This window comes from Lithobates pipiens, unplaced genomic scaffold (assembly GCF_037356315.1).
Source record: "Lithobates pipiens isolate NorthernLeopardFrog02 unplaced genomic scaffold, aLitPip1_a1.2 Scaffold_16, whole genome shotgun sequence".
Classification (NCBI taxonomy): Eukaryota; Metazoa; Chordata; class Amphibia; order Anura; family Ranidae; genus Lithobates; species Lithobates pipiens.
This window is the reverse complement of record NW_027507748.1, coordinates 498490075-498502829: the sequence shown is the minus strand read 5'-3', so window position 1 is coordinate 498502829 and position 12755 is coordinate 498490075. Positions and strand designations below refer to the sequence as shown.

At 39.9% G+C, this 12755-nt stretch overlaps 1 protein-coding gene across 16 annotated transcripts in view; it reads right to left on the bottom strand.

Annotated features, from left to right (window-relative positions):
• MYCBP2 (MYC binding protein 2) overlaps nt 1-12755 on the bottom strand; it is a 399577-nt gene that overhangs the window by 246906 nt on the left and 139916 nt on the right. For 15 of the 16 annotated variants that reach the window (XM_077483080.1, XM_077483077.1, XM_077483078.1 and 12 more), the window contains exons 14-18: nt 9687-9845; nt 6268-6472; nt 5581-5732; nt 458-562; nt 204-233 (exon numbers count right to left, since the gene is read on the bottom strand). In XM_077483080.1, coding sequence (XP_077339206.1) covers nt 204-233; nt 458-562; nt 5581-5732; nt 6268-6472; nt 9687-9845 — 651 coding nt within the window. The remainder of the gene's footprint in view (nt 1-203; nt 234-457; nt 563-5580; nt 5733-6267; nt 6473-9686; nt 9846-12755) is intronic. The other variant, XM_077483086.1, reaches the window with a different exon arrangement.

Here is a 12755-nt window from a genome sequence, read left to right as displayed (position 1 = left end):
AAAATAGGACTGACATCTGATGGCAGAGAAATGCTTACAACAATGTAAATTTAAATAAGATACCTTTAGCAATCCATACTAATCTGAAACCAACACCATGTGATTCACAAAGCTCCTGATGTTTGTAAGAAGTGCAAGTGTTTACCTACAGGCTCACAGTATACATTCATTACAATTACCAGTTATCGGGATAGTCGCCATACCTATATTTCCATTAGGTCTATTATTATTGCCTAAAAAAGGAGAAATAAAAAATAAAATGACAGTAAAAAAATACAGCTTCTGTTTAGTTTTAGAGACAAATATGGACATGAAGCTTAAACTATTTATACAATTTAGATAGGAAGTTACAATGACAGCTGTCTTAAAGTAAGGTGATAGAGAATATATATAATATATACAAGGCTTATTTCAACTGAAAAAGTATAGCACAAACAACTTCGATAGGCAAGTTTACCTCTTCCTTCATCTATCCTGTGTCTCCTGACGACCGCCCTCTGTCTCTTGTCATCCTGACGCAACTGAAGCTGTTCATCAATGTTAACTCCTGGCACTGGCACAGCTGAAAGTTTCAAGATGACAAAAACCCCAAAAGTTAAACCCAACAAGTTAACCCACTTCTCTTCAGAACTAAACAACCCCCATTAAAACAAAAATAAAATAAAAAAGTAGAGGGGGGTTGGGGGGGGTTATGGGCTGCAAATCCTCTTGCAATTGACTGGTTCAACATCCCATGTAAACCTAGCAATACATTTGCAGATTATCTGAAATTGCAGATTTTAGTCTGTCAGTACTGCTGAACGTTAATCTGGTGCATGCTTAGTGGTTCAATCCAGTATTTTACTGTACATTTAGTAATTTGTAAATATAAAAAATGGACAAATTGCATTTGCACAAGAGCTTAGACAAACATGTTTCTTAGCTATATTTTGCCCACACGTACACTTTAACCACTTAACTGGCCCACAGCCAAATGACAGCTATGGGGCAGTTGTTTAACTGAGAGGCCATCATATGACGTCCTCCCAGAATTCCGCTCTCGCGCGCCCCGCCGAGTCCTGTATCACGGATCACGCTCATCGTGGCCGTTTACCACGTGATCGCTCCGTCAAATGACGAAACGATCACTTGTAAACAAACCGGCGTCATGTTATGACACCGGTTCCTCCCTACCCTCTCTGTACCAATCGGTACAGCGGAGGGGGAAGAGATAGGTGTCAGCAGCGCTGTGGGCTGCATCTGCAGTGCCCATAGTGCTGCTCACCGAAAATTAACCCCATCATACCCTGCCTTTTTTTTATTTCAGGCTTCCCAGCCTAGGGGTGAGATGCAGGGTCTTATTGACCCCACATCTCACTGTAAAGAGGACCTTTCATGCCATATTCCTATTACAAAGCATGTTTACATTCCTTGTAATAGGAATAAAAGTGATCAAAAAAAATTATAAATAATAATTTTAAAGCGCCCCATCCCCATGTGCTTGCATGCAGAAGCAAACACATTTGCAAGTCCCGTCCACATATGAAAACTGAGGTATCGCTGTGAACGTCAGAGCGAGAGCAATAATTTTGACCCTAGACCTCCTCTAACTCAAAACATGTAACCAGTAAAAAAAACTGAAAGCGTCGCCTATGGGGATTTTTAAGTAGAGACGTTTGGCGCCATTCCACAAGCGTGTGCAATTTTGAAGGCTGACATGTTAGGTATCCATTTACTGAGCGTAACTTCATCTTTCAAAATGCAAAAACTCTGGGCTAACTTTACTGTTTTTTTTTGTTTTTTTAAGCACAAAACTTTTCCAAAAAACACGTTTGAAAAATTGTTGCGCAAATACCACATGTGATAAAAAGTTTCAACGACCACCATTGTATTCTCTAGATTCTTTGCTAAAAAAAAAAAAAAAAACATATATAATGGTTTTGGGGCTCTATGTAATTTTCTAGCAAATACATGATGATTTTTACATTTAGGAGAGAAATGTCAGAATTGTCCTGGGTGCTCCAGAACGCCTGATGGTGCTCCCTGTGGCCACGCTGTGTAAAAGTCTCACATGTGGTATTGCCATACTCGGGAGTAGACATGTGCATACGTTTTCGTCCGAATGCATTTTCGTCCGAATTTCAGCTATTTTCGTTTTGACAAACTATAACGAAAGCACAAAATCCGAAAAACGAAAGATCCAACATAAATAAATGCTTTATTTTCGTTTTCATTGTTACAACAGTTCGATATAGAATAGGAGATTCGACATGACTGACGATAACAATCTGTCTATAGAACCTGTGGTCGAATGTGCCTAACCTTACCTCTATTAGTCCAAGATTATATAGAGAAAATATTCGACAGAGAAAAAAGATTTGACAGAGAGAAAAGATTCTGCAAGTTACTGTCCTAAAAAGTGTTTGGGGACCCGGGTCCTGCACCAGGGGACATGTATCAATGCAAAAAAAAAGTTTTAAAAACGGCAGTTTTTTCGGGAGCAGTTATTTTAATAATGATTAAAGTGAAACAATAAAGTGTAATATTCCTTTAAATTTTGTAGCTGGGGGGTTGTCATAGTATGCCTGTGAAGGGGCTCATGTTTCTGGTGCTTAGAACTGTCCCTGCACAAAGTGTCATTTATGCAGGAAAAAAAGTCCTTTAAAATCACTCGCAGCTATTATGAATTGTCGGCTCCGTAATACAGAGAACACTCATTGAAAGTCATTGATAAATAAATAAAAAAAAAAAAAAAAAAAAGCGTGGGGGTCCCCCAAATTCAATTACCAGGCCCTTCAGGTCTGGTATGGATATTAAGGGGAACCCCGTGTCAAATTTAAAAAAATTGACGTGGGGTTCCCCCTAAAAATCCATACCAGACCCTTTATCCGAGCACGCAACCTGGCAGGCCGCAGGAAAAGAGGGGGGGGGGACGAGAGAGCACCCCCCCCCCTCCCTCCTGAACCGTACCAGGCCACATGCCCTCAACACTGGGAGGATGCTTTGGGGGTCTGTGACCCCTCAAAGCACCTTGTCCCCATGTTGATGAGGACAAGGGCCTCATCCCCACAACCGTGGCCGGTGGTTGTGGAGGTCTGCGGGCGGGGGGCTTATCAGAATCTGGAAGCCCCCTTTAACAAGGGGACCCCCAGATCCTGGCCCCCCGTTTGAAATGGTAAGGGGGTACAAAAGTACCCCTACCATTTCACAAAGAAAGTGTAAAAAAATGGTTAAATAAAACAAACACACTTTTGAAAAATTCCTTTATTAAAAAAAAAAAAAAAAAAAAAAAAAAAGAAGATTCCAGCGGCGGTAATCCACTCTTGCTATTCAGCGACGGACGGTCATCTCTCCAGCGATGGCTCATCTCATCCAGCGCAGCGAATCCATCCTTCTGTCTCCGTGGAGGAGACACTGCAGGCATTCCGGCGGCTTGACGTTTCTTATATACGGAGGGCGGGGCCACCCGTCACCTGACCCCGTCCCCCTCTGACGCAAGGGGAAACCCGAGGTTCCCTGTGACGTATGGGTGACCCCGCACCCCTCTGATGTAACACAGACAGGTTTCCGTTACATCAGAGGGGGGCGGGGTCACCCATACATCACGGGGAATCCAGGGTTTCCCCTTGCGTCAGAGGGGGCGGGGTCAGGTGACGGGTGGCCCCGCCCTCCGTATATAAGAAACGTCAAGCCGCCGGAATGCCTGCAGTGTCTCCTCCACGGAGACAGAAGAAGGATGGATTCGCTGTGCTGAATGAGATGAGCCATCGCTGGAGAGATGACCGTCCGTCGCTGGATAGCAAGAGTGGATTACCGCCGCTGGAATCTTTTTTTTATTTTTTTATTTTTAATAAAGGAATTTTTCAAAAGTGTGTTTGTTTTATTTAACCACTTTTTACACTTTCCTTGTGAAATGGTAGGGGTACTTTTGTACCCCCTTACCATTTCAAACAGGGGGGGGGCCGGGATCTGGGGGTCCCCTTGTTAAAAGAGGGGGCCCCCCCCTCTTTTCCTGCGGCCTGCCAGGTTGCGTGCTCGGATAAAGGGTCTGGTATGGATTTTTAGGGGGAACCCCACGTCAATTTTTTCTTAAATTTGAGGCAGGGTTCCCCTTAATATCCATACCAGATTTGAAGGGCCTGGTAATTGAATTTGGGGGACCCCCACGCTTTTTTATTTATTTATTTATTTTTTTATCAATGACTTTCAATGAGTGTTCTCTGTATTACGGGAGCCGACAATTCATAATAGCTACGAGTGATTTTAAAGGACTTTTTTTCCTGCATAAATGACACTTTGTGCAGGGACAGTTCTAAGCACCAGAAACATGAGCCCCTTCACAGGCATACTATAGACAACCCCCCCCCCCCTACGAAATTTAAAGGAATATTACACTTTTATTGTTTCACTTTAATCATTATTAAAATCACTGCTCCCGAAAAAACGTCAGTTTTTAAAACTTTTTTTTGCATTGATACATGTCCCCTGGGGCAGGACCCGGGTCCCCAAACTTTTTAGGACAGTAACTTGCAAATTAGCCTTTAAAATTAGCACTTTAGATTTTGAACGTTGGAGTCCCATAGACTTTAATAGGGTTCTAAAGTATGCTATATACTAGCTCAGTCGAATCTTCTTTATACATTCGACAGACACCATAAGCCTTCAAAGAGAGATTCGACCGTAATTCATGTGGATTTTCGGACGAATGCAATTTTTGAACGAAAAACGAAATAAAAACGAATTTCGGGAGTAACTAAATAAATTAAGTTTTCGGACGAAAACGAAATTCCGAAACGAAATATCTTACTCTGCACATGTCTACTCGGGAGTAATAGAATGTGTTTTGGGGTGTAATTTGTGGTATGCATATGCTGTGTGTGAGAAATAACCTGATATGACAATTTTGTGAAAAAAAATTTAAATAAAAAAAAAAAAAATCTTGATTTTGCAAAGAATTGTAGGAAAAAATGACAACTTCAAAAAACTCACCATGCCTCTTACTAAATACCTTGGAATGTCTACTTTCCAAAAAGGGGTCATTTGGGGAGTATTTGTACTTTTTTGGCATGTTAGGGTCTCAAGAAATTAGATCGGCCATCAGTATTTCAGGTGTGATCAATTTTAAGATATTGGTGCCATAGCTTGTGGACTAACTTTCACAAAAAACAAATATTCACCAATTTGTACTTATTTTTACAAAAGATAAGTAGTAGTATAAATTTTGGCCAAAATGTATGAAGAAAAATTACTTATCTGCTAAATTTTATAACAAACGAAGAAAAACACTTTTTATTTTTTTTTACAGAATTATTCGGTCTTTTTTTTCTTTTATAGCACAAAAAAAAAAAAAAATCATCAAAAACCAAGGCGGTGATTAAACACCAAAAGAAAGCTCTATGTGTGAAAAAAAGGCCAACAATTTCATATGGTGTCGCATGACAAAATGTGAGCGCACCGAAAGCTGAAAATTAATCTGGTTATTAAGGGTGTTTAAGTGCCCAGTGGTCAAGTGGTTAAAGCCTAAACCTAGTGAAAACCCAAATCAAGGGATAGAGAAATGAGAAGGGGGGGGGGGGGGGGGGGGAGACGACGACTTCATACCTTTACCCAGGAGCAAGTCCAAAGGTATCATCTCCTTCACTGCATCAAGAATTCCTCTTTGCCGTGCTTCGTGTCCATCCAGTTCTCGGGCACAAGCTTTGCAACATCCACACACTGCACAGCCCGACTCTCCAGAACCACAGCCACAAACTCTGCAACAAAAACACAGCAGGAATTTGAGAAATACAAAAGGATGCAAGAAAGAAAACCAGGCAACTGAAAGTATCAATAGGCACAGGACACACTTTTGAGTCTTAGGTTATTGCTACATGTACATTCCCTGTGCTTCTACAAGACATTCAGACCCTCTTCACTCCTCTGCAGTATGTTGTTGAATCCTGCCAATTTCTAATTGCCAAGTCATTTCCTAGCAAAAAAAATAAATATTTTTTTTGAATTTCAAAAAGGGTGGTTAACCAATCGTTTAGCAAGGATTAGGTATAAACTGTCACGTAGGTTGAAGCATCCTCTGATCACTATGTCAGTATAAGATTAAGCAGTGACAGGAGGATGGAACACGGGAAAAGGGACATAGGTCACTTTAACAGGCGGCTTGTTGATATTCTTTAACTTTAAAGGTTTTGTCGCTGCTCATAGAACGTGCATACAAAAGAGGTCTGTGTATACTAGGGCAAAGGATGGAATTAAGGCCTTTTCAGTAAACACTAAACTTGTGTGGGTCCATACCCTCCTGGAACACGGTCTGGCCGTCCACTGCTAACACAGCTAGCGCCATATCCGGTGCAGTCTCCGCAGACAGTACAGACCATGCAATGTTCCAATTTCCACTTGTGCATTCGAGGGGGGCACATCAACGATTTCTCATCCTTCTCATCTAGCTCTTCCTCCAAGTCTTCATCCATGGCGGTTGCCATGTTTTCAACTCCAAATCCTGCCGTATAGAAAAGATCAGAGGAAACAAATACAAGTTAGTATCTAATCTAAAGACTTCACCCTTGAAGCTAGTGGCTGTTTATAAGCAAATATTCAAGGGATTATTTTAATCATAGTGTAAATAACTTCCTTTTATATTGTTAAATATTAAGTTTTTGCATACATGGATACATTTGTATTTCAGATATCCCTACATAGTTGGTAAGGTTGAATAAAGACACCAATACATCCAGTTCAACATGCGAGTATGTCACTACGATATTCCAAACCCTGTAGATTGTGTTTGCCAAGAAACACATTAAAAGTTTTTAACACCACTCCCCACTGACACCAACTGTGCAAGGAAGTTTTACATCCTAGCCACCAAAAGTAAAGTTAACCATATGTAGTTCAAGATAATAGAACCCCTTCTCATCCAATGTCATTGTGTTGCTGCATTTCTTTTAGAGACCTTGGGTTAAATGGTTTCTTTCCAATGCTAGAGTCACCATTAAAAAATTAGCATTTTGCGATCATAATCCCTCTTTAGTGTGCAATAAATGCACAGCAGCAGATCTCCTTGGTGTGAATGGGGTCCTTATGTATTTAACAGAAAACATTTTAACACAAGCCCTCACTGCAGGTAATTTATCTACATTGAAATGCTAGAAGGCTGCCAATATTCTGCTTCCACAAAGCCTGGGGCTTGCACATGTTTAAGAGGACAAGTAACTCCTGGCATTTTAGCATACCTGGAAGGGGCAGCTGCTTTGGCAGAATGCCTATGGATGGGGTTGAATTATGTATTGCGTAGGACCCATGTTACGAGCCCTGTGCCTCCCTGAAAACAGTGCCCTAAATGTGGGCACTGGAGCAATCTGCCATAGACCAACAGGCCACCTGCAGCACCTTTTTCCCCCGGTGCACAGCTTCTCTGTGTGCGAGGGGACTAATGAGTAAAGGAGTTGTATATTCTGCGCCTCTGCTGTGAACTTTTTAGATGAATTTCCATAATGCCTATAGCTATAGATCAGGGACATGCAGTGTGGTCAGTGGCTGGTGAGGCACTGTTGTAAATGGCATTCAAACACCATACAAAAAAAAAAAAAAAAAAAACAATATGTGAGGTATCACCGTAAACATTGAGAGAGAGCAATAACTAGCACTAGACCTCCAACTCTAAACATGTAACCTGTAAAAAATATATTTAAAGCATCGCCTGTGGATATTTTTAAGTACTGAAGTTTGGCGCAATTTCACAAGTGTGCGCAATTTCAAAGCATGACATGTTAGGTCTCCATTTAAATCGGCGTAACATCTTTCACAAAAAAGTAAAAAAAAAAAAAAAAAAAAAAAAATTCTGCGCGAATACCGTGTGACATAAAAAGTTGCAATGATCACCATTTTATCCCCAGAGTAGTCAGATTATATATACACACACATAACTTCCGGGTCTTCTGGGAGTTCCGTCGCAACTCTGGAGTCGTCACGGACATAGACGACACTGGACTCCTCCCCCCCTTCTCCAAGTGCCTCCGTCTGCTAACGAAGGGAAGGAAGGGGGGGGGGGGGGAGGAGGAGTCCGGTGACAAAGTTCTGATTGAACATACCGCTTACAGGGAGGAGCTATGCATGACGTCACCCGCTGCTGCCTTACGGAACTAACACGATTGTCAGCTTTACATGCTATGCTTTTATCATCTTTATGTGATTAGTTTGTGTTTGAACACAAAAATGTAATCTTATAATAAAGCAGTGAGCACTTAGATCTTTTCTTTCTACCCATGACCTGGCGTCCTTGCTGAGATCTAAGGAGACATGAGAGAAGTTTATGGTTCACGTTAACCCGTTTGATAACCGCTTGTTTGCACAGGGGTCCATGTCATAAGGTGAGAGTGATTAGTTAGACCGGAGGTGGAGAGTGTCACGCTACTGTGGAAAAAAAATTACTTATGTCAGTGCTACAGTTTGAATTTAAAACGTATTTGTATGAACTGTTAAGTTAAGTCATGGATTGTGGAAACTAACTAGTATCGGGCGATTGTATACAGTGTATACCACATTTACCACTGACTAATGCAGAGTTGCAAGGAGATCAGCTAAAAGTAGTTGGATCTGTATGTGCTTTATAATCGAAATTAGTCGATCGATAAAAAAAAAAAAAATAATAATATCGATTAAATCGAACATAAATTTTAATCAGTAACAGCCCAAATTTATTTTTTTGGCTAGAAAATTACTCAGAACCCACAAACAAAAAATTATATAATTTTTTTTTGTGGATTCTGAGTAATTTTCTAGCAAAAAAAATAAATGTTTTTTTACAGTGTCAGACGTGTCAGAATTGGCCTGGGTGGCAAGTAGTTAATTACCATAATATACAAATGATATATTGTTTTTAAGGTAATTTAATATATTTTCTAAATTTGTACTCAAGCAGGTGGATTAAAAATTGACAAAATACTGCAGTTATAACTTCAAATCAGTAATTTCAGAGTAAAGAAAAATCATGTTAAAACATTATTTTTAATCAAACTAAATATTAAGTACATTTTCAGCTGCAACACAGATTCTCCCTTTTATCTGTGTGAGAAAAACTTGGGACTAGGTCTAAAAAACTTTATACCCTTAAACCCATGTTTTTTCCTTGTGGTTGAAAAGGTCTGTTTTGTAGTTGAAAAGGTCTTGTTTAGACTGATAGTACCAGGGCCGAATCCTGCAAATCGGCCTCTATGGACGCCAAGTTGTGAACTTCATTGAGAACTACAAGCTGTCAGCCGCAAAGGGGGTTGGTATTTGTAGTTCATTCATAGGAAATGGTGAATGAATCATGCAGTATTTTGGGTGGAGCTTTTCAAAAATTGTGACAGCTGGTGTGGGGAGAAGATCCCCGACCCTTTGTCACAGGTAAAGGAGATGGAGAGTAGGCTGCAGGAGTGGGAACAGGTTACATGTTTCACCCTATAAAAACGGATGGAACGTGACATGTTCCCAAATGTGAACTTATCCTTAAATATAATTCAGATTAGAAATATAAAATGGAGGGTCAATAAAAATTAAGAGCAGTTACATGACTATGCACGTGAAGTTTATATAAACAATTGAAAGAATGAAGATAATAAAAAATTATATATATATATATATATATATATATATATATATATATATATATATATATATATATATATAATTTTTAATATGAACGTACAAGAACACAATTGTTTAAAACTTACCTTTGCCTCCTTGGCTCATAGCTCCAGTTTCTCTTCCACATTGCCCCTTGTTATTTACACCAAAAGTCCATACCTCTCCTTTCTTAGTCAACACACAAGTGTGAGCTTTTCCCATGGCTACTTGTGTAACAACATGTCCCTTCAGGTCTGTAACCAAGTCTGCAAAAACGGACAAGATGTTACATATCAAAACGCGTTAAAAGCATGTCAAATTTATTTATTTTTTTCACCTGAAAGCATTCTACGCATTCAGGGAAAAAAAAAAAAAAAAAAAAAAACAACAACAACATTCTACGTACAGCCCCTATCCCCCACCTCCTACCCCCTAAATATTTACAGTACCTTACCATCATGGTAAAGCTTTATTTTCTTTTAATGTATATAAAAAAATAAAAAAAATAAAAAAAGTTACTTATCTGCCCTGAGCAATGGTTATGCAACAGAGCAGCCCCGATCCTTTTCTGGGGTCCTCTGCCAGCAATCCGGCTCTGCCCCCAGGCCGAGTGCCCTCATAGAAACCGTCTGCCTTTACAACCACTTTAACCCAATCTCGATCCAGAGATGTGCAGGGAAGCAGTGGCTCCCTCTCTCAATGGACGAAGGCAGCAGCAGAAACCAGTAAAAGTAGGGGGTGTGGCAGAACTGCATGCTGTTTGGCGCCAGACGAGGTGGCACCCGAGAAGGATCGAGGCATCTCAATTAAACCATTAAAGCTAATCTCCAGGTTTTTTTTCAGGATACTGAGTCCTTTGGCTGTCCACATTACTGGCTGCGTGACATGTGCCCCATCTATTGGCTCTCCGGTGGTGGGATTATGATCCAGATAAGAGTAACATAAGTAGTGATTAGCTGGTGTGGCTTCCTGCAGTCAAACAAGGTGCTGGCATGGAAGCAGGACAACCGACTTGGATGAGCATCTCTTTATTCAGAAGCGGTGGGGGGAGAAGAAAAAAAAAAAGGCCCAATAACAATTTTGGCCAGAACAGATGAAGGTCCTTTAGAGATTGGTGAACCTTGAAAGCTTGTAATGTGCAGCACATAATAAAGAAATAAACTGGGAGAGGTTTTTATTTTTTTTCTTTGTCTTTTTATTACATTGCACAAAACCATCTTTTAGTGGATTAATCTCCATCACCACCTGAAGCTTACCTATGGTAAGCTTTACATTTGATTGCTTTTCCTCAAAAACCCATGGCCATGTACAGTGCTCAGCATAAATGAGAACACCTCAACAGATTCGTCAAATGCGGGCCATTGATTGCAACCATGATTTGTCAATTAGCATACGCAAAAAAAAAAAAAAAAAAGTTTTCATTTTCATTCATTCTAGACCATGTTGCAAAAATGAAAAACACCCCAAAGAAAATCTTTAGGAGCAAAGCTAAAATTTAGACAACAAAATACTAAAATTAAGAATTATAAACTACAGACGAGTCCAATTTGTTAAAACAGGTGTCTGGCAATTGATTATAAAATCCCTCCCCATTTCATGCTGTCAGCAATGGCACCACAAGTAAGAAATTTCACAAGACCCGAGAAAGAAAAATTTACACAAGAAAGGTGAAGGCTACAAAAATATCAGCAAAGCACAAGTCAGAATTCTGTAGCAAAAGTGATAGAAAAATTTGACAAAGCTGGAACTGCAACCATCTCACAGAGACGTCCAGGTCATCCACAGAAATTAACACCTCAACAGGGGCGTCTTCTGATGAAAAGGGCTGAAGAAAATCGCTGTGGAAGTTCAATGCAGTTAGCTAAAGAGGTAGAAAGAAACTGGGATGATTGTTTCCCATGACACAATACAGCGTACACTGCATAGGAATGGCATTCATGGGTGTTGTCTATGAAGGAAGCCTCTCCTAAAGCCAATGCAAAAAAAAAAAGCCAGCCTAGAATTTACCAGGACCCATGGGGTAAAAGACGACAACTAATGGGACTCTATTCTGGAGTGAGCATGACAATGATCCAAAACACACATCTAAGGCCATTGTTTCATTTCTGAAAAATAGGGTGAAAGTTATTCAGGGGCCAAGTATGTCTCCTGATCTGACCCCAATTGAACACCTATGGGGAATTCTAAAGAGAAGTTGAACATCTCTCCAGCCAGTATCCAGGATCTAAAAGAGGTCGTTCTTGAAGAATGGAAAGAGATGTATGTTGCAATGTCGCCAACTTGTGGATTCCATGCCTAGAAGAATAATTTTTGCTGTCCTTACAAATCATGGAGGCGATACAAAATACTATACGCAATTGTGGGGTGCATCAACTAATTTGAGTAAAACTCAAGATTTTGTAATCCAAGTTATATAAACCTTACTTTCATGTAATCAGCTAAACATTCTATAAAAAAAACTCAGGCTTGTCGAAATTTTGGAAAAAGCTCTCGTGTTCATTAAAATTTAATAAAATTTAACTTTTCAAAAAGGATGTACTCCTTTATGCTGAGCATTGTATAATAATGGCAAAAAGAAGAAAAAAAAAAAAAAAAGCAGGTAAACAATGATCTGAGCACTAGATAATGCTGTGACATTTTAAATACTCAGATTCTTCTGAACAGAGACACTAGGACTCGTAATGAACCAAATATAGTTCTTTTGCCAACTGCTGATTTGCTAGCAATGTAACCAAGAGAGCAGTAAAGATGATCTTTAGGATAGATCTGTAGCCTGAACACCTTCCATAACAGCTTTACCTTGGGGGGGGGGGGGGGGGGGGGGTATATTTGCATTTAAAAAAGCCCCTAATTGGTCACTTTGCCCTGTAGCAATCAGTATGGGACCTGATCATTAGCTAAAGAATGTCTTGAATAACCCCCACCACTCTGCATGCTGAATACCAAGAAAAATGACATGCAGAGAAAACATTAATGTACGCATCTCTACAATCCTTTACTAGAACCAATAGCCACTGGATACCAATTATTGAAAAATCATTAGTACATAGTTAGTGCTTATGCTTTAACCACTGACCTCTCGAAGGATTAACCCCCTTCAAGATCAGGCAATGTGTTACTTTGACAATTGCAGGGTCATGTGACGCTGTACCCAAATAAAATGTATGTCTTTTTAC